At 40.0% G+C, this 22929-nt stretch overlaps 1 protein-coding gene across 9 annotated transcripts; it reads right to left on the bottom strand.

Annotated features, from left to right (window-relative positions):
* Window positions 1-639: 639 nt before the first annotated feature.
* Window positions 640-21829, bottom strand: FAM228A (family with sequence similarity 228 member A). Of its 9 annotated transcripts, none has more exons than XM_064295098.1 (9): window positions 19002-19114; window positions 17999-18065; window positions 16111-16217; window positions 14099-14167; window positions 12866-13063; window positions 9569-9649; window positions 7912-7999; window positions 7635-7791; window positions 640-2646 (listed from the first exon to the last, which is right to left on the bottom strand). In XM_064295098.1, the coding sequence occupies exons 3-9, from the start codon at window positions 16201-16203 to the stop codon at window positions 2532-2534; spliced, it is 801 nt and encodes a 266-aa protein (XP_064151168.1). In that variant the 5' UTR covers window positions 16204-16217; window positions 17999-18065; window positions 19002-19114; the 3' UTR covers window positions 640-2531. The 9 variants fall into 9 exon arrangements, with proteins under 9 accessions (XP_064151168.1, XP_064151167.1, XP_064151170.1 ...); XM_064295097.1 differs by having other exon boundaries at window positions 17999-18243; window positions 19002-19103; XM_064295100.1 differs by lacking the exons at window positions 17999-18065; window positions 19002-19114 and adding an exon at window positions 16870-17979.
* Window positions 21830-22929: the final 1100 nt, after the last annotated feature.

Here is a 22929-nt window from a genome sequence, read left to right as displayed (position 1 = left end):
AACTCAGTATTGAAGGCACACCTAAGGTTCATCTGTCAGCCAAAGATTAGACAGGTTTATAGGGCCAACAATAACACACATGAGAGACGTACTTCATAGTTCAACCATGTATACGAGACTGATGGGTACACCAGCCCAAAAGCAAAGATGAGAAGGCAGGAAGGGACAGGAAAACTACCAATGCAAACAAGGAAACTGGGGTGGAGAAGGGGAGAGTACTGACACATCGCAGGGTTGGTAACCAATGTCACAAAACAATTTGTGTATTAACTGTATAATGAGAAACTAATTTGCTATGTAAACTTTCACTTAAATCACAATTAAAAAAAAAAGAACAGAACAAATGAAAGAAAAAAAAAACTTAGAAATCACTAGGGGAAACAAAGTAGAGTTAGTTATTTCAGCAAAATTCAGGATGGGGGATAAAATAAAAATACCAAGAAAGCATAACAGTATTTCCACTTGTGTAGGATTTAGAAGCTTGCAAAAGGCCAATTCTCCTGCTGCAACAACTAGAAAAAGCCAGAATATTTTATATATATATATATATTTTTTTTTTTTTTTTTAAGACATTGGGTACCTGAACGGGAGAGCCCTTCAGGAATGAGTTGACATTCCTGGAAGTGTTTGCGAATTTCAGGCTTGGGCTGAGGCTCAGGTTTGGCCAGGCAGAGGGAGTCTCCAGGGGGAAGAGAAACCAAAAACACTTTGGCAGTTATGCAGGGCTGGCGGGTCAGGCTGAAAACTCAGGGGCCCGAAATGTACAGCCGGTTTTGCTCATGGGACATTTGCTGAGTTCTGGGGCTATATAGATGGATGGGGAGCTAATCTAGAAGTTTCTAGAAGGCAAAGTGAAATTACCTATCATCTGTTTTTTTATATTATTTTACTTAGGAGACTAGTCCCATAAGGAGAGTAGACCTATCTGATCTTCCTCTCTGGACATTTGCTAAATTTTTAAGCTGCATGAGGCAGAAGGTTAAAAAGTAAGGTTTAAAACTTACAAATGACAGACTGAATCTCCCACAGTTTTTCATGGCTGTGGGCAGGGGCAGATTAACTAGTAAGCCAGGTATGCACAGGCTTAATTGTATTTATTTACTAATCTCTAGGGCACAATTTCACATCTTTGATGTGACAAAAAACCTTTGTGTACCTTGTTTACTGGGTAATCCATCCCTGGCTGTGGGGACAAGATGCACCAGGCTATCAATCAAATGGAATCTGGGGATGAACTAGGACTGGATATTATACAAAACTGTAAGCCAGCCCTGAAAGAGCTCAATCGCTCATTGAATCAAGGTGATTAATCCTCACTCTATCTGCCTTACAGGGAAAAGGGGGAATTCTCTCTGATAGAAGAAAACATTTAAAGCCTGTAAGGTTCTTAGAAGAACCTTAAAATCACAACCAAAATGTACTTGACATAAAAAGAGAGAGGAAAATTAAAGGAAAAATTAGACAATAGAAAGAGACCCACAGCTGAGTCAGATACTGGAATTACCAGACAGGAATCCTTAAATAACCGTGATTAGTATGTTAAAGAAAATAGAGGGGATGACGTATGAAATAGATGACAATGTGGCATTTCATTAGATAAATGGAATATTTTTAAAAAGACTCAAATGGTCATTCTAGAACTAGAAAATACAATACCTGAAATGAAGAACTCATTGAATGGATTTTATGGCAGACTGAACACAGAAGAAGGGTTACTGAATTTAAAGACAAGTCAATAGAAAATGTCGCAACTAAGACAAAGAGAAAAACAATGGAAAAAGAAAACCAGAACAGAGCTTAAGAGATGTGTAGGACACAGTCAGAAGGTCTAACACACATGTGAGGAAAAGAAGGCAAGAGAGAATAAATCAGTCAGAAGTCCTAACCAGGACTATCTACCTGGGAATGAAACAACAGTTATCATAAAATTTATTTTTATTGGTTCTCTTCCTATATCATATCATTAGGGGTATGGTGTAATCTTGGAGAAATAAGGCCCGTTGGCACTGGAGGTTTTATGAGGCTGAGCACAACAGATACAAACGTTCCTGGGCTACCAGTTGTCTCACTGCTTCTCTAGCCAGGTGTCTGAAGTCATCTGTGTTGGATCACAGCACAATTTCCTCTCATGAGAGACTGAAATGAAACACCCCATCAAATACCAGGGAAATGATTGATTCTTCCACAATTCCAGTATCTTTGGTAGAATTTTTCTCCTGGGGCCTGGTTGGTGTCCTGGAAGTTGGCCATTTAACCTTGCTTTCAACATCTCCCTCCCCGGGTGGGCAAATCAAGCAGTGCAGTTAGTACAGATTCCCAGTGGAGGGTGGAGACTCTACAGGCCTCTGAGTACAGACAGAGAAAAACAGTTGCCATTGAGTCGATGCTGATTTATGGCAACCTCGTGTGTGTCAAAGTGCTCCGTAGTGTTTTCCATGGCTGATTTTTTAGGAGTAGATTGCCAGGTCTTTCTTCCGAGGCACCTCTGGGTGGACTCAAGCCTCCAACCTTTCAGTTAACAGCTGAGCACATTAACTGCTTGTATCTCCCCCAATATGACCCTCTCTCAGTCCTTCTATTCCACTCAGTAATGGAGTTGTTTGATCAGAGCCAGAAATCCAAGATGCCCATACCTCAAATTCTTCTCTGTTATTAAAAAAATAGAAGATAAGTTGTGCATAAGTTGTGCATACTGGAGTAAAATTTGACACTGAGGGCACAGGTTCGTCTATTCAAATAGTATCCACATTTTGAGATCCCACTAAAATTCCATCTTCAGCCCAAAGACTTTTCTGAATAAGCTGGTCAAGAGCTCTTGTCCCAACTCCCTAAAGTGTTACTGTGTTTCCCCCTGTAAACACCATACTTAAAGATGGTATTTAAGTATATCCTACTCACGCTTTGTGGACTAAATTATCAAAGTCCTTAGGTAAGGCATTATGTCTTATACCTCTTTTAATGCCCTTAGCCAGTAATCTACATATAGAAATTAGATGTTAAATAAATATCCAATAAAAACAGCGAATGAATAAATGAATGATTTTTTAAACCTCAGGGGACTGACTTATCTCAGTACTTTACAACATTTCATTACAGGCATAAAAACCAAAAAATCAGCTCCATCTAGTCGATCCCAACTCCTGGTGACCCCATGAGAACCACGTTCTATAAGGTTTTCATGGTCGTGACCTTTCAGAAGCGAATCACCAGGCCTTTCTTCCAAGGCCCCTCTGAATGGTTCAAACCATCAACCTTTAGGTTAGTAGTCAAGAGTTTAATTTTTTGCACCACCCAGGAACTCTGCATGCATAGAAAAGGATAATAAAAGGCCCTTGAATAAATGGAAGAAGCTGCTTGCTAATGAAGACAACTAACCCAGGGGGCTTCACCTGTACCATGGTCCACCAGTCACCTCCAGTGCTAAGGGGATCAGTATCACAGCACACCCATAGCCCATTCATGTCACTCTCTACACGAAAATACACAATTATTACTAATGGCAACAATAAAATAAAATGGTTACACATTCAGCTAAAACTTATTGCAACTGTCTCAAAAATAAGTGAATTTTAATAGGATAAACAGGTTGAGCACAGGACATTTTAAGGGCAGTGAAAATATCCTGTATGATATTGTAATGGTGAATACATGACATTATACATTTGTCAAAATCCATAGAACTATACAGCACAAACAGTGAACTCTGAACTATGGGCTTTAGTTAATAATAATGTGTTAATATTGGTTCATCAGTTCTAACAAATCTACCACACTAATGTGTGCAGAGAGGAGAGGGAGAATATGGGAATTTGCCATACTTTTTTTTTTTTATTGTACTTTAGATGAAGGTTTACAGAGCAAATTAGTTTCTTATTAAACAATTAATATACATATTGTTTTGTGACATTGGTTGCCAATCCCACAATATGTCAACATATTCCCCTTCTCAACCTTGGGCTCCCCATTACCAGCTTTCCTGTCCTCTCTTGCCTTCTCATCCTTGCCCCCGGGCTGGTGGGCTCATTTAGTCTCATTTTGTTTTATGGGTCTGTCTAATCAATGGCTGAACAGTAGACCTCAAGAGTGACTTCAGTACTGAATTAAATGGGTATCTGGGGGCTATCCTCTTGCGGTTTCTCCAATTTCTGTCAGACCAGTAAGTCTGGTCTTTTTTTGTAAGTTAGAAGCTTGTTCTGTATTTTTCTCCAGCTCTGTCCAGAACTCTTTATTGTATGTGATCCCTGTCAGAGCAGTCAGTGGTGGTAGCCAGGCACGATCTAGTTGTGCCGGACTCAGTCTGGTGGAGGCTATGGTAGTCGTGGTTCATTAGTGGGAATTCTCTGTACTTTATGCTCAATTTTTCTGTAAACTAAAACTGTTTTAAAAACAAAGTCTATTTTTTTTTTTAAATCTGATTAGCAAGGACTTTGGGTTTTGGAACAAAAAATTAAGGCCAAATGTGTTGCTAAAAACAATTAAAAATTTTGAAAAAAAAACTTCTTGAAAGAGATAATAAGATAGTAAGGAATTTTTAGGAGATTTGGGAGAGAACTGGAACCCAGAGAGGTGAACCCATCACTCAGGGTAGTTTTTGCCCTGAGGGAAGATGCACTTTTGGTGGCTTCTGGGGCTAAGAGGACAAAAGTCAGAATCTGTATCCACCAAGAGTGAGAATTCTAGTAAACCTCCCCTGCTTTGGGGCTGGGACCTGAAGGGCTATTCCCAAGTAGTAAGGGTAAACAAAAACTAAAACAACCCTCACACAACTGCACCCTGGCTTCACACTCCCTACGTGACTCATGCGTTGAACTTGGATTAAGGTGGTACTGAGCTGAAAGTCCTTCCAGGCACATGGCTGAAGCAAACAAAAATCTTTTTAAAAGAAGACTTCATCCTAGGGCTCAAATTATTTTAAAAAATAGTTATTAAAATATAATGTCTATCACAAAATCAAAGATAACGAGACACATGAATAAACAAGACACTATGAGCCAAAACCAGCAGAAACAACAGATACAGGAAACAGACACACAGGGACTCCAGATACTGGACTTGTCAGGCACTGACTGAAAAAAACAATTATGCTTACTGTGTTAAATAACTAAAAAGCCAGACTTTAAAAGGTAAGGACTGAAAACTACAGTGACAAATGTGATAGACTATTATTTCATTACCCTCCCCCCTAAAATTATCTAGACGACCTAGTATTCAAATACTTGTGTAATCTCCTCCTACATTAAGTTTGAGCTTGGTTATGTGACTAGCTCAACATAATTAGTCACAAGGGAAATGCAAATCAAACCCACAAATGAGATACCACTTCACATCCACTAGGATGGCTATTATCAGAAAAACGGAAAATAACAAGTGTTGGCGAGGACAAGGAAAAATTGGATCCGTTATCCACTGCTGGTGGGATTGTAAAATGGTGCAGCCACTGTGTAAAACAGTTTGGCAGTTCCTCAAAAATAAAGAAGTTAAACATGGTATTATCGTATGACCAGCAATTCCACTCCTAGGTATACACACAAAAGACTTGAAAGCAGGTACTTAACCAGATGCTTGGATACCAATGTTCGTTGCAGCACTATTCACAATAGCCAAAAAGTATAGAAACAACCCAAGTGGCCATCAATAAATGAATGGATAAACAAATTGTGGTATATAAAAAATATACATACAATGAAATAATTCAGCTATAAGAAGGAACGAAGTTCTGATCCATGCCACGGCATGAAAGAACCTTGAAAACATTATGCTGAGTTAATTAAGCCAGACACAAAAGGACAAATATTGTATGATCCCACTTATATGAGATATTTAGAATAGACAAATGCATGGAGACTAAAGTTTATTAGTGGCTACCAGGAGCAGGCAGAAGGGGAAAGCGGGGAGTTATTGCTTAAGGGATAGAGTTTCTGCTAAGGGTGATGAAAAATGTAGAAATGGATAGTGGTGACTATTGCATAACATAGTGGACTTAATGTCACTGAATTGTATACATAAAAATGGAAGAAATGGTAAACATTATATATTTGCTACCACAATAAAATAAAATAATAAAAAGAAGGCTCCTAATTAAAAAAAAAAAAAAAAGACATCATTAGGAACAGTAAAGGTCCCTGGCGGTATGGTACAAACAGTTTGCACTTGGCTACTCACTGAAAAGCTGGCAGTTCAAATCCACCAAGCAGCACTGTGAAAGACAGGCCTGTTGATCCACTTCTATAAGATTACAGCCACTGAAAACCTTATGGAGCACAGTTCTACTCTGACACACACAGGGTCATCACGTGTTAGAATCAACTCAATGGCAATGGGTTTGGTTTGGTTAAAACCCATTGCCATTGAGTCGATTCCGACTCATAGTGACCCTATAGGACAAAGTAAAACTGCCCCACAGGGTTTCCAATGGGCAGCTGGTGAATTTGAACTGCCGACCTTTTGGTTAGCTGCCAAATGCTTAACCACTGTGCTACCAGGGCCCCTTGGTTTGGTTAGGAAGAGTAAAAATGCAATCCACAAAATAGGAAAAGATACTTACAACATATATAACTGAAACACCTACAAATCAATAAGACAGACAACCTAACTGGGAAAAAATAGCAAAAGTCTTGAATAGATACTTCGCAAATAAGGAAACCCAAAGAGCCAAGAGGGATATGTATGAAAAGTACTCACTCTCATGGGTAATCAGGAAAACACTATTACACAGCCATCAACTTTACTCAAAATGTCTAACAACTGCACCAAGGGCTGAGAAGATTATGGAGCAACAGTGATTCTCATCCATGCCGATGACAGCGTAAACAGAAACAGCCTCTTTGGAAAACAGTTTAAGGTTATCCTATGACCCAGAAAACTCCACTCCTAGGTACAAACCCTAAGAAATGAGGCTTGTGTGACCCGAAATACTGTGCTAGGTTATTCATAATAGTGCCATTCATAATAGCCAAAACCTGGAAACAATTCAAATGTCCATCAACAGTGGCATGGTTAAACAAATGATGGCATAGCCAGACAATGGAATACTATCCAAATCAGAAATAAATATACTGGAGCTATATGCAGCAACATGAATGGTGTGCAAAAGAAGTCAGTCACACATGGAATTGTACACTTGTATGTAACTTATACCTTAATAAAGATGTTTTTTGAAAAGTCAGCCACAAAATAATAAATACTGTAAGATTCTATTTATATGAAGTCCAAAAACAGGCAAGATAAACTATGTTGTTTAAAGATGCAAAATTAGCTGGTAACATTATCAGGAAAACAAGGAAATGAATACTTATAAAAATGAAGGCAGTCTTGGAGGAAAGAGGGGACTGTCACCAGGAGGGGGCACGCTCCATTTCTTGACCTGGGTGGGGATTTCACTGGACTGCCTTGGCAATTTATGAAGCTGTATGTTTGTATTTTACCCTGTTCTCTGTGTATATTTCACGATACAAAAGGGAACACGGTCACAATAAAAAAAAAAAAATACAAAAGGGAACACGGTCACAATAATAAAGCTATAAATCACTAAAAGAAAAAACTGTGATTAGTTAGATCTGCATTAGGAATTAAACTAAAGTGCAAGCTACATGCATATTTTTCCACTGACAATCCTGGAGCTTGTTCATCTCTACCTGCATGGACTACGAATTTTACTTCTCATGGTTCTCCCAGAGTCCTTCCACCTTTCTTTTGGTGTCACGCTGTGTAGAGTGAAAGTGAACTGGGGCAAGTTCACACGTAGCCTGGCCTTCTCTGTTTCTTTATATTCTTTTTTGGAATATTGTTTTCCTGCAGGAAGATAAGAAATCTAAGTCAACACTCTTAAAGTCAACTCCAGTTGCTCTTGGAGCATGAAATCATCCGACAATCAGCAGTCTCCACAAACGAAGCCCAGTGATCACAAAGTACCTGTCTCACGTTGGAGAACAGCTCTGTTCTCTTCATCCACCTCTTGCTGTCTTTGAAACAGAGGATCATAAAACAGTGGGACTGAAGCCTAGAGAAAATGAGACTCTTGAGAATTCGAGTACGGTCTGAATACTGAGCTTTTTATATCTGTCCCAAGCATTCAAGTATGGCCTTACTGTACCCTAAGTACCAATAAAGGCCCGTGAATATGTTAATCCACAGAGTGGTGTGGAAGGGTGAACACCTCCTGCCCAGATTAGGATGTTTCACGGAATCTTAAATGGCTGAATGGAAGGAGGGTTGCCCAAATAGAAGAGACACACTTCTGTTCAGAGTTCTACTGTTATCATTCTGTTAAAACCAAAAACCAAACCCACTGCTGTCGAGTCGATTCCGACTCATAGCAACCCTATAGGACAGAGTAGAACTGCCCCATAGAGTTTCCAAGGAGCATCTGGTGGATTTGAACTGCCGGCCTCTTGGTTAGTAGCTGCAGCACTTAACCGCTACACCAACAGGGTTTCCATCATTCTGTTAGTCAATAAATATTTGCTGATGGCACCATGTGCCACACCTGGGCTAGTTCCTGTCCTTAAGGATCTCTCAGTCTAGTAGAACTGACAAGTAACACAATGACAATCTAGTCATGAGCGGAGTCAGCTCAGGATATTTTAGGAGCTCAGCGCAGCATTCCTAGCTCAGCTTGGGAGGAAGAACGCCTCCAAGGGAAGCTGAAAACTGATCTTGGAGGACGTGTGAGAACTAGTTGGGTGAACATTTGTGTGTCTCTAGAGAAGGGGAGTACAGAGGTTATTGAGAAATATTTTTTGTCTCCCCAGTTCTGACTGTAAGCTTTAGACAGAAGGACCATTTTTTCCCTTCTTTTATCCCCCTATAGCACTTAACTTAGTGCTGGGCCCAAGAATACTAGGTAAATAATTACTGAATAAACGCAGTAGCATAATACATGCGTCCTCCAACACCCTACCAAGTGAGATCCTCCCTACAATGAAGATAACTTTTTTCTCTTCATAATAATGATCTGGCTTGGTTTTCCAGGAGAAGCAAAATAAACCACTTCCCTCTTCAGGGCCACACACATTTTTTTTTTTTTCCATGAACAATAATATCAGTTGCTACTTCAGTTACATAAGAGTAAAACTGAAACCTATACCTCTAAATTTTGACTCAAGTATTGGCAGTTTAAAATCTGAAGCCTCGTTACAAGCTCCCCCTGTTAGCTCTTTCGGGCAGCCTTTCTTGATATCCTCCTTGTTCCCGCAGGGAGAGGCGCTCTCCCTCCGGAGTGCCACTGTCCCCTGCGCAGCCTTCTACCACACCCTCATCCCTCTCCCCTCTATTCACTACCCACATACCTCTCTCTCCCTCCTGTACTTCAAGTTTCCTGAATGTGAGTGAGCAAACGAATGAATGAGTGATCACACACACTTGTGCCATGCTCGCACAGTATAAATAAACTCTCCAGCAGGCTAAATTACTTTGAGTTCCTATTCTAAAAGGCAGGAGGAATGCTTTTGTGGATTTTTTTTTTTTTTTAATGAACAGAGGATATCTGTAAGACTTCTAAAATGACTAGGCTGTCCCCAACCCCAGAACTTCTAAAAATAAATAAATAAAAGGGGAAAACCTACTCTACCTTTCCATATCTTGAGTCCTTTTTCCTCATATGAAAAGGATTACATACTTCAGGATTATAACGGTCTCCAGATACAGTTTCCTTTAAAATAATAATAATAATAAATACACCTACAGAAAAAAAATCACTACATACAGAAGGCTCTTGCAGGATTCATAAAAGCCAAATACTTTATTCTATATTTATATAAAAGCATAAATTCAAAGGGTGAGGAGAAACCTCAGAAGTAATTTAGTCTGGGATGCAAGGCCACCTTATCCTGAGAGAAGTAATCATCCAGCTTTAGTCTGAAGTCATCAGCTAGCCTTCGCTTCAGAACTTTCTGCTCCGTGGGGAAGGTACTCTTTTGCTAATTCTAACCACTGAGAAAGGGCCTTTGGTGGCACAGTGGTTAAAGAGCTCGGCTGCTAACCACAACGTCAGTGGTTCAAACCCACCAGCTGCTCCGCGGGAGAAAGATGTGGCAGACTGCCTTAAGGACCCATTGCCATCGAGTGGATTCCAATTCATAGCAACCCTATAGGTCAGAGTAGAACTGCCTCGTAGGGTTTCCAAGGCTGTAATCTTTACGGAAGCAGATTGCCACATCTTTCTGCCACAGAGCGGCTGGTGGGTTCCAACAGCCAACCTTTCAGTTAGCAGCTGAGCGTTCAACCACAGCACTACCAGAACTCCTTGAGTCAGAATCCAATTGAAGGCACACAACAAAACAACCACTGAGAAGTCTGTTCTTACACTGAGTCCAGATCTGCCTTATAACTTCCATGGACAGATTCTAGTTTTCTTCCTGGAAGCAACACAAAATACACATATCCATTATCAGCCTATAAGCCTTTCAAACATTTAGAGGTTTCATTTCCCCTTGTGCCATCTCTTCTTTGAGCTAAATACCCCCTTTCTTTCCACTTCTCCTTCTAAGCCCCACCCTCCTCTAAAGGCTCTGCAACTGGTCAATGTCCCCTATGCAGTGTGACATCAGAAGTAAGGGCATAAGGACAAGGTGGACCAGGACACTGATGCTTCCCACGCTAAGCACAGACTCTCTTAACACCTCTTTCAAAGAATTCAGAGCCCACGTTTTCTAGGAAGCCAGATCACATGGTTGACTTACTGTCATTTAAAATCACTTGGACTTCAACACACGCTGTTTCTGAGATGTGGCTTCCCCATCTTATAATTAAGCAGTCATGTTTCTGGGCACAACTGTAGGATCTTGCAGTTTGATTTCAAACAGGCCTGATTCAATCTTGAGCTCTGTCTCTAACTAGCTCGGTGAACTTGGACCGGTTTCACCTCTCCAAGTGTTTGTTTTCTTATCCATAAAATGGGGTTAATAATGATACCCGTACCATAAGGTTGTCATGAGGATATCTTGAAATAAGAACCACGATGATAATTTCTCCAAGTATTAAATTTTATTATAGCAAATATAATGTTGTGTGCCATCAAGTAGATTCCAACTCATAGTGGCCCTGTAAGACAGAACAGAACTGCCCCATAGGGTTTCCAAGGAATGGATGGTGAACTAGAACTGCTGACCTTTGGGTTAGCAGCTGAGTGCTTTAACCACTGTACCACCAGGGTTCCTCTAAAACAAACCCATTGCCATCAAGCCAATTCCAACTCATAGTGACCCTATAGGACAGAATAGAACTGCCTCATATGGTTTCCAAGGCTGTAACCTTTATGAAAACAGACCGCCACATCTCTCTCCCACAGAGTAAGTTTGGACGCTTAACCACTGGTGCCACCAGGGCTCCTGAAATATCATAAATATCATTAATGCCCTAATATTTCAGTTAAACTACTCTCGGAAGGACAATGATCTTGTAGTACACACATAAGGCCAACAGATTTAAATTCGTTACAACAAATAGGTGCACCTAAATAGAGCCCTGGTGGCACCAGTGGTTAAGTGTTTGGCTGCTAACCAAGATGTCAGCAGTTTGAATCCACCAGCCACTCGGAATCCACTTGACAGCAATGGGGTGGGGGTGGGGTTTTGAAATTCAAAAAAAGGATCCTGACTTCAAAGTTAAAAATCTTTAAAGAAACAAAAATTTTGTACTTGCTTTGTAAAGCCAAACTGAAGCATAAAGCATAGAAATGGCAGGCTCTATACATTAATAGTTGGCTAACTCAATGGCCAGGTAATCCCATTCTCCCCTGCTTACTTCCTACTATAGAGATTGGAAAGCCAGATGCTCTTTTCCTGTCCCACTTATATCTAGGACTTGTATAGCTTGGTCCTTAGAGCTAGAACCCAGGTTGGGCCAATAAGACCCAAGGGGGAATCTACTGGGGGCTTGCTTCTAGGATGTGCTTCCTGATAAATGGAGCAGGGTAAGGGAAGAGTTCCATAGCACCATTCCTTGCCCATTCTTTCTGCCTTGAGTATAGACCTAATACCTGGAGCTGTAAGCAACCATCATCTAAAACGTGTGGGTGAAGGGGAAAAAGTGAAAACATTAAGGACAGCAGAGTAGAAAAAACCTGGGTCGCTAATGACATTGTTAGGCTGCCAGAACCCACTATGAGACCACCTTCCTCTGGATTTCTTGCTAAACAAACAATAAATGTCCTTACGGCTTAAGCTACATTTACCTAAAAGTATACAGATAGTTCCAAATCAATTATCTCTACCCCCTCCACCCTAAACCAGGTTTAAAAATGCAGTCAACTGTAATACAATTCAATGAATTCATCCTAAATAAAACCTTGGAGCTATTTACATAAACAGTGAAAATGTTGGCCTAGCTCAAGTCAAGAAATCAAATGACATATTGCATTGGGCAAATCTGCTGCAAAGACCTCTCTAAAGGGTTAAAAAGCAAAGATGTCACCTTGAGGACCAAGGTGCACCTGATCCAAGCCATGGTATTTTCAGTTGCCTCAAATGCATGCAAAAGCTAGACAATGAATAAGGCTGACCAAAGAATTGATGTCTTTGAATTATGGTATTGGCAAAGAATATTGAATATATCATGGACTGCCAGAAGAATGAACAAATCTGTCTTGGAAGAAGTATAACCAGAATGCTCCTCAGAAGGGAGGATGGCAAGACTTCATCTTCTGTACTTTGGACATGTTATTGGGATGAACCAGTCCCTGGAGAAGGACATCATGCCTGGTAAAGTAGAGGGTCCGTGAAAAACAGGAAAACCCTCAATGAGATAAACTGACACAGTGGCTGTTATATATCGGGTCATTATGAGTCAGAACCGACTTGATGGCACCTAACAATAACTACAACTCTTCAAATTATACTTTATTAAAATAAAACAAAACTCTCAGTACCGTTTTATTTGTATGCTGTAAATAATATCCGAAATTCTCTTGTTTTGTTTTTTTCAGCCCTCTATTTTTATATGAAATTACTTTTTCCATAATTCTCTGCTGAAGAGGCTTTGCAACATTTTCAACCCATTTTTTATGTAATATTTCTCTTCTTCTTTCTTTAAAATCTTCCAGATGCTGAAAATATGTATCTAATCTCTAATGAAGTGATAAAAAAAAAAGAGGAAAATAAATTATCATAAAATTTTCCATTTATTGTCATTTGAAGCGGGGGGAGGTAATTGTTCCCACTCCTAAGCCCTCAGACACACTCAGGTTGCAAAGTTCCAGCATAAAATAACTGAAGAACAGAGTAAAGTTCAGAAAGAGAATCTGAGAGCAAAGAACAGGAAGGACTCATGAAACGTTCTAAACCGAGACCATGCCTTCAGATTAAACCACATTAAGTCATCCCTAACTCATGAATCTCTTGTTCTTATGTATTTCAAAGCTTTCCTTGGTCACCCATTCCATATCTCTACTTCATCATCAGGAAATTTCCCTGTTCACCCATTCCATGTCTCTACCTCATCATTAGGAAATTCTGTGACAAAATTGTCGTGTAGAAAAAGTGCACTAGACTTGCTCCAACACCTCTCTCTCTGGATCTATAACTGGAAGGGAATCCTACCTACCTCTTTTGCTGCTCAAATGAGAATATGTGTGAACACCCTTTATAAACTGTAAATTGCAATTCAAATGTCAAAGTTTTATTATAACACCTAATTTCAATCCCTCTCACAGCAATTCCTCTTGTGTTTATTAATTTCTTAATGACTATCAGTACTGGTTAGTCGTTGTCCTTAAACACTAATTTATTTCCAGTGGCTTTATATAACCTCACTGAGATGTGGGAACATAAGGGGAAAAAAAAAGGCAAGTTTTAGTAGGAAAGAATTTCTATTCAGTACCAAGACAAAAAGGGAGAGCAGTTAGAACAATCTCTCAGATCCTTTAAAGACAGATCCAGGTGGAATTATGGGGAGGAGGGTTTGGACCTGTTAGTGATCCTGCAATGGGGTGCACAACCTCAGATCTATGAAAGTATAAAAAAGAACATCAGAGGAGCCTCGTTCTCCCTACAAAATGAATCTCCTTAACATGGTAATCAACTCTTGATCACGTTGCCATTCATCACTCTTGCTCACAAAGAATATATGTACTTAAAATACACAGTGCACAGCCAACTCTTACCTTCACAACATAATTTTCTCTAAGTAATATTGCGTGTACAGCTTCATCAATGTCTTCTCTAGCTAATTCCTACAATTACAGAATTGAAAATTAGGATGTAAATCCTGAAGGAATAAATCAAAATTACAAAACTCAGTATATTTTACTAGCAATTTGAATGTAAATCCAATGTCTGTACCTCAAAGCATATTTTGTAACTTTTGATTATGGAAAATTTCAAACAAGAGTCCCCATAAACCTCTCACCCAGGTTCAACAACTATCAACTCAATCTTAAAAAAAAAAAAAATTTTTTTTTATTTCATCTAAATCCCCTGCTTCCACCTCTAATTATTTTGATGCAAATTCCTGACATCATATTATTAAATCATATTTTTAAAATACCAAGACAGCTTACTAATTAAAGAGATCTTCTATAAAGTGAATTCTCTTTTCAGGCATTCAGTAGGTATTTTCTTAAAGGGCTCCTGAAGTTTTTCACCTTTTGCTAGGTTTCTTTGTAAGTCAAAACCACAGAAAATTAGATCTAGCTCAACTGGTCCAGAGTCCTGAGCTAGTTAGTAGCCACTAGTGGTCTTCATCCATATTGTCTCACATCTAGGGACCTGCTGTTTCCATTATGAGTTTGGGTAAAGCTTATGCATTTAAATCCTCACTTTAGGGCTTTTGCAATTGGATCATATGAAATGATCTTCCAGGTTTTATTCTTTTAGGACTAAGTAGGAACGAATAGCAAGGCACTAAAAACCCAGTATCTGGAAGAGAAATATTATTTAAAAGAATTATCTCCAATGTAAAATAATACAGGCTCTTCAAACTATGTTATTCAGTCTCAGGCTCTTCTCTCTGTTCTGCCAACCTGAGTGCATCAGAACAAAACAAACCACAAACTCAAACACTCAATCTGTGAATGAGAGAAAACCTGAAAAGGAGAGTTGGATTTTTACCCATGTATTTAATCGCTTCACGTGAACTCTAAAATGATATTCAGGCAGCTGCTCTTGTCTCCTTCTCCAAAATAAAAAAAGCTCTCCTAATAATTTAAACAAAATCTGGCTCTAAAGCCATCTCATACTTATTTTAAGATAGCAAATGACAAATTATATAAAACAATTCAACACTTTTCCTCTGATACAATGCAAATTTAGAATCAATCACTATTTACGTGAAGTAAAAGGTTGACAAGCATCTTGAGGAATCACATTTTTTTGAGCCATTGTAGTAACACCACTGGCAAATGTTAACACAGTCTTTCAGTCATGCAATAGATTTTAAAAGAAATACAGTTTTTGTCATCGATGGCTCCTTCTTTGTGATTTTGCCATACAATATAAGGAAAATGTTAAGAATTAATAGCACTTTTGAAATCTACAGCATCCTATGGGCACACATAAAGAAATTAAACGTCTCACTCCTCATACAGCCACAGCAAGTGGGGCAAAAGAAATTACCAACGGTTTTTCCTTACAATGAGGCAAATTATAGGATCATGTAAAGCAATAAAACTTCCTTTACGAGAAGATAATTACTTTTCAAGACCCTAAAGTATCAGGAATCCACCAGCCTCCCCAGACCTCTCCTGCAGGGCGGGCGTTGGAACGCTGCGTTTACTCCCCTGTGGGAACCTCGGCCAGGAACAGGGACACTCAACCAACCATTGGCAAAATTGGATCCTAGGCCATTGCCATTCGACACCTTTTTTTTGAACAGCGAATATGTGCTAGGCGCTCTTCCGGTTCTGGGGAATGCAACCGTGATTAAGAGGATATAAAACCAAAAGCCCAATGCGGTCCAGTCGATTCCGACTCATAGTGACCCTACAGTACAGAGCAGAACTGCCCCATAGGGCTTCCAAGGAGCTGCTGATGGATTTGAACTGCCAGTCTTTTGGTTAGCAGCTAGCTCTTAACCACACCGCCAGCAGGGCTTCTAGGAAGATAATAGTAACTCCTAATCTTGAAGGGTTTAAATCCTACCACCAAAATAACGCCTCAAAAAGCCATGTTGTTTTACCTCCATTAAAGAAACTGCCTTGGGGTCTGGCCATTCTTTCAATTTTTCTGGCCTGAAATGGTCACCATAGTTCGAAGTTTTCATGGCAGCCATAGATAATACGATCTCTGAGGAGAAAGAAGTGAAGTGAGAGTATTCAGTAACACGGTTATAGTGGGAAAAGCAAGAACTCTATGCTCGGAGAGCGGCTTGAATCCTTCCACTTTCAAGGTCCGGTAACTAAAACAAAATCCTAGGCGCCTCTTGCCTTAGTTTCTAAAAACCAAAACCAAACCCACTGCCTTCGAGTCGATTCCGACCCATAGTGACCCTACAGGGCAGAGCAGAACTGCAACATAGAGTTTCCAAGGAGCGCCTGGCGGACTCGAACTGCCTGCCTCTTGGTTAGCAGCCGTAGCACTCAACTACGCCACCAGGGTTTCCTAGTTGGTAAAGCGAGATGATTCTCTCTCCCCGGCGCCCCGGGTCACCCTTTTGGGCCACAGTCCTCACCGGGGAGGGGTCCCCGCTTTCTGCTGCGCAGCTTTCCCGGGCCCCACCTGTGCGGAGGGGCAGCCGCCGGGTGGGCGCAGCCTGGGCCGGGGCAGTGCTGCAGCCCTCACTCCCGCCCGCCCTGGGCGCCGGAACGCCCTCTCCGGCCACGCCAGGCCCCTGCCGGCGCCGGCTGGGCTCCGCGGGCGAGGTCCCCCGGGCGCGGGCGCGGCCGCCGGTCGGGAGGAGCCGCCGAGAGCCGAGGCGCGCGGGCAGGGCGGTACGCACCACGCGGGCGCGAGCGGGCCTTCTCCAGGCTGCCCGGAAAGGGCAGAGACGTCGGTTTTTAAACGACCAGGAGGCAGCGCGGGGAACGTGGGCATTCAACCGCCCTCCAGCACCTTCTGTCTTGACTTTTAAAAAATACATTGAGATCATATAAATAAATACTAAACAAAATTTAACATTTACCTTTTGTTTTTTTTAAATTTTTTATTGTGTATTAGGTGAAAGTTTACAGAGCAAATGAGCTTCCCACTGGACAGTTTGTACATAAAGTGTTTCCCCACAATGGATCCGCACATTCCCCATTTCCTCCCTGGGTTCCCCCTTTGCTTTGGTCCGGAATGTCTACCACTTCCTGCCTTCTCATCTTTGCTTTGGGGCAAATGTTGCCCTTTTGATCTGCTAAGTGATGGTTCTAAGGAGCGCGTTCCTCTCCACTACCGGTTGGTTGAGTGCTACAACCAGAAGAGCGGGATGATTTTTAGTAAATTGTCAGGCCCTTTACGGGAGCAGGGGCTTCTTTTTGAAACCTCGCGTTGAAGGGTAGAGTTAAATAATTGAGACAGCCTACAGTCTCCCAAGCAACTTTGCGTAGTTATTGATTAGAGCAACAGATTCCCTAAACCAAAACCTGCAAGGGAATAAATGAGAATTTATTATGCTGCACTAAGTCCCACAAACCTCAGGCACTTCTGATCATCACCATTTACAACTGAGGGAACTATGTACTGGTCAGAGAGGTTGAGCAACTTTCACAAAGTAACAAAGCAAATGATTGCCAACATTTAAACTCAGGTCTTTCTAACCCAAAATTATGTGCTATTTATCTTATGCTGGTGGCCTAGCGGTTAAGTGCTACGGCTGTTAACCAAAGAGTTGGCAGTTCAAATCCACCAGGTGCTCCTTGGAAACTCTACGGGGCAGCTCTACTCTGTCCTATAACGTCACTATGAGTTGGAAGGCACTGGCTTTGGTTTTTGGTTCGGTTATCTTATGCCATGGTGCCCATTCACTAAGTAGATATGTATATGTTAATTTTCTATTATTCCTCCCTTATTTGATTTGACAGCTTTGAATATTTTATTTGCAGTTATAAAATTTGAGAAAATCAATGTATTTATTCTGCTCTTACCTTTTCTTTCCTTCCCAATTTAGTTCTGTCCCATGACTGGAATCCCACCTTTGTTTCAGTCTCCCGCCTGCAGTTAATAGATTCAATGTTCATTGTCAGCCCTTTCGCTATATTTTCTTTACGTCTTAGTTGACTCAGATTCCTTATTTGGTGGTTTCTTCAAGAAGGGCTCATGGGAACAATATTCCCCCAGTTCTCGCATACTTAAATATGCATGTTACCTTGATACCTTAATGACAGTTTGCCTGGAAAATTAAAATCCTTGGGTCACAGGAGGGCTTGATAGGCCTTGTTGCACTGTTTTCTCAGGCTGAACGTTGTTCTGGAGAATACAAGCCTCCACAATTTTGTTCCCCCATTAAAGTGACTTTATCTTTTTTCCTGACTGTTTCAAGAATTCTTCATCTTTAGAGGATATGGCTGGGTACTGACCTCTGTGCCGCTTTTTTGTGATCTATAGCGTGCCCTTTCAATAGGAAGATTTATACACAGTGTAAAAACTGCACAGGCACAGCATCTGACCTCCTCTAACTTCACGAGGGGGAAGGAGAATCAAGATCAACAGCCCCAGGCTGATTCCTATGACGCAGAGGTCAAACATGCCTCCTCTCACCACCATCTTTTACCAGTTCTGACACCAACCATCCCTCCCATGACACTCTAATTCTCTGCTGGTTTCAATAATTCATTGCAATGGCCACACAGAGCTCACAGGCAATGATTACAGGGTTTATTAGGGAAGTAACAGGTTACAATTCAGGTTGAGGAATGCTTGGGGTACAGTTCTTCCATCAGAACAGTTTCTTCTCAGCCATGCCTACAGGCACGCCTCTCTCTGGCCCCTTGGGCTTCGCAAGTGTTACAAAGGTTTTAGCTTGGCTAAGTGCCAGTCTACTGGTAAGCCTCAGTTCCAGCTCCATGGGTCAGAAAACCTAGCTCCACCAAGTGCCTGGAGGTATCCTACTCCACTCCGCCAGCAAGCCTCCTCCCCAAAGGCACTCACCTTTCTCAATCTGTGGGCTGGAAATCCCACTGCACTGTCTTCTCCTGGTCTCTCCTGCCACCATTTCTCTGCCACTGCTTCTCACTGTCTTCAGAGTTACAGCATTCTCTCTCAATCTCATGGAGCTTCTCAGTGCGGGGATCCTGAGTCCAAAGGACATGCTCCACTCCTCACTCTTCTTCCTTGGTGTTGCTGAGATCCTTTCTCTCTCTGGAATTGGCTCTCTTTTAAGCCTAGCAGGATGGCAAAACTGACCAACTCCCTTGATGGGCCACAATTACCTTATTTGTACAGTCCCATCAAATCATTTGGTGAGAGTTACAAGACCATGGTGGGAAAGGCCACACGAAAGCAACCCATCATACCACATACTGGTGTTTGTCATACCTCAAATGGAAGTTGGGGACTACCTGTAATTCTTTTAGTTCTGAATTTTTAAAAATTCTATCTTAATATATGTGTTCTCTTTCCTTATTGTAATTTTCCTCCTAGGAACTCCAGTTATACTTAAATTGGATCACCTTTGCCTGTCTTTTAATTCTTTTTATTTCATTTTGCTCACTTTTCTTATTCCAATCCTCTGTATTGCTGTTTTTTTCAGCAGCATCTATTCTATCACTTCACTTTCGTGGTTTTAATTTTTCCTTTAACCTCATTACTGAGGTCTTCCAGCTCATTCTTCGTGTCCTTTTTTCTTCATTTATTCCTTAAGTTATTTTTCTCTGGTTTATATGGTATTTTATTTTTTAGTAGCTTCTTTTTTAAAAAATAGCTTTATTGATACATAATCCACACACTACACAATTCATCATCTAAAGTGTATGATTCAATGGTTTTTAGTGTATTCACAGAGTTGTGCAACCCTCACCACAATCAGTTTTGCAGCATTTTCATCACCCCAAAAATAAACCGTGTACCCATTAGCAGTCACTTCCCTCTCCCCACTTCCCCAGTCCTAGGCAACAACTAATCTGCTTTCTGTTTCTATGAATTTGCCTGTTCTGGACATTTCATATAAATGGGTTCACACAACATGTAATATTTTGTGACTGGTTTCTTTCATTTAACATAATGTTTTCAGGGTTTATATATGTTGTAGTATATATCAGGACTTTATTCTTTTTATTGCCAAATAATATTCCATTATATGGATATATTACATTGTATTTATCCATCCATCAGTTAATGGACATTTGGGTTGTTTCCACTTTTTGGCAATTATGAATAATACTGCTATGGCTCTCTCTTATTTTAAAGAAGGCCACTGGGTTTTTTTCTTTTTTTTTTAATTCACGGTAAAATAGTCGATCACAAATTTTATCTATGGCAGCATTTTTTTGGTGGATGGTCATATTTGCTTCCCCCTCCCCCCCATTTATGTCCTCATTTTTTCCTTATTTTTTTTGTATAATAAAGGAATCTGTGCTAGTTTCTTTTCTGACTACTCAACTTTGAATAAGGTGAGTTTTCCCTAAACCAGCTATTTGTACGAAGTTTCTATTAGGAAGATGATTAGGGCAAATTGGTGGGAATTTCCCCTCTAGCCTAGGATTTTGTGAGTTTCTTTAGCCTTTACTCCTCTCTAGTCGTCAGGCAGCTAATGATCTGTTCACAGTGTAGCCTTTTTTCTACAATCATCATATGAACAGACTGCTTTTAGTAAATATGACTGTCTATATGTTCCTTGTTCAATCCCACAAATACATCCAGTGATATAGCTGTGAGCTCCGCACCTTGTTTCTGCTTTTGCAAAGAGGGATTTGGGTTTTACTGCAGAGGGTTCCTCACCTTGGGGATTGCATTTTGCCAGTTCATTCCAATATCTACAGTCATCGGCATTATCTGTCTTTCCCTCCCACGTTCTGCTTTTTCTCCTCCTATTTTGTGACTTGGACTTCAATTGTCATCTAGTTTTCTCATAGAAGAGGTTTCTATTGCTACTTCTTTTTCTGTTCTCTTTACTGCCTTTGGATATTTACAGGAAAAACAGTAATTGCTGATTTGACAGTACCATCTTCAAGTTAGTGTAACTTATCTTTAAAAAATGAAATTCTAGCAGTTTCAGGTAAAACCAGCAAATAGTATGCTGTAACATCCAAATCAGAGAATTTTAAAGTCCGTCATTTTTTCCAAATCAGGGCCCTTTGGCAACATCACACAGCTCCTGTGGAGTCTAGTATACTGCCTTCTGTTGCCCTGGTATGCTCACCCTTCTTCACCCCTTAGGACTCCCTGGATGGTGCAAACAGTGAAGCATTCGGCTACTAACCAAAAGCTTGGCAGTTCATTTTCCTTACTACTTACTAGCAATGTGACCTTAGACAAGTTGCTTAATTTTTCCATGCCTCAATTTACTCATCAGTAAAATAGGCATAATAATAGTACTGCCTTGAAGAGTTGCTGAGAGGATTAAATTGGCTAATACATGTATATTGCCTGGAATACTCTTACACCTAAGTGATACACATATAAGTTAATTATGCTGAAATGGTCTCCCTTGAGCACTCATTGCTGAGGGGGTTATTTTTTTCTTCTCCTAGTTATTCAGGGCATCCACCTTTCTCTGGTTACTAAAGAGAGGAGTTATTATCTCCCACCCTCACACCCAGCCTCTGTTCAGGGATTTTACGTCTTCCAGCAAAGTGCTGTTGTACTACTAATACAACCCACACTGGGCTTATCCCTCACAAGGCTGGTTCTGTCTGCTTACAGTTCCGCTCGCTAACCCAGCTTTATTTCTAATTAGAGCCTAGAGCAATGTTTTGGTTTTTTTCCGTTGCATCCTTATATTTATTTTTCCCTTAAAAATAAGAAATTCTACTGTTCACATATTACAGGGATTGCAACTAATGTCATAAAACAATTTTTGTATAAAATTTTTGAATGAAAAACTAATTTGTGCTGTAAACTTTCACCTAAATCACAATAAAATTTTTTAAAATGAGAAATTCTACTAATATATGACATATGGAATTACAGAACAAGTATATAAATTTTTTTATATAATTTATAAATAAATACATATTGGAGGGATACATTCAAATTTTTTTTACATAAGGATATACAATCAAAAAAACTTGAAAACCACTGGTCCAGATAAAGGACATTCTGCAAAGAAGTGCTATTATTTCACTTGATTTTCAAAACCTTGTAACACTGGTCATGGTGGGATTTAGGTTTTGTTGGTCCTGAAGCTTTTATAATTTTAGTAGCCCTGTGTATGAAAAAGAATACAAAACTATAAATAAATATTTAAAATGAAAACAGGAATCACAACGAATTGCAAATTTTAAAAAGCTGAAAATATGAAAAATACTACAAAATCCAGAAAAATAACTTGATACACTTTTGTTACTTATCTATTGCTGCTATAACAGAAATACTACAAGTAGATGGCTTCAACCAGCAGAAATTTATTTTCTCATGGTTTAGGAGGCTAAAAAAAAAAACAAAATCAGAGCTCCAGCTCTAGGGGAAGGCTTTCGCTCTCTGTGGGCTTTGTAGGAGTTTCTGCTTCCTGGCTCCTTGGAGATCTCCATGTGTCACTGCATCTATCTTACCCCATCTCTCTTCTGCTTGCTTGTTTAATCTCTTTTATACACTACTCCTTTCTCGTTAATATAACAAAGACAACCACAAGCATACAGGTTAGGATTTACAACACATTTTGAGGGGACATAATCCAATACATAACACACTTGTATAAAATTTTTTCATACACATTTTAATACATACTCTATCATCTCTGTGTGGCAATAACTATATCACTGTCAGTTGTTTTTCTAGCATAGTGGATCAAAATCTTTTTTTTATTATTTATACTTTTGAAAAGTTCTTTTCAGTTTTATAATGTGCTATTGATAATGTCATGTAAATTTTTAGGATTGTTGCCAAATTTGGGAAAACTTATTTTAAATTTCATTTGTAT

This window comes from Loxodonta africana, chromosome 12 (assembly GCF_030014295.1).
Source record: "Loxodonta africana isolate mLoxAfr1 chromosome 12, mLoxAfr1.hap2, whole genome shotgun sequence".
Classification (NCBI taxonomy): Eukaryota; Metazoa; Chordata; class Mammalia; order Proboscidea; family Elephantidae; genus Loxodonta; species Loxodonta africana.
Note: the sequence above shows the minus strand (reverse complement) of the source record. Positions and strands in the feature narration are given on the sequence as shown.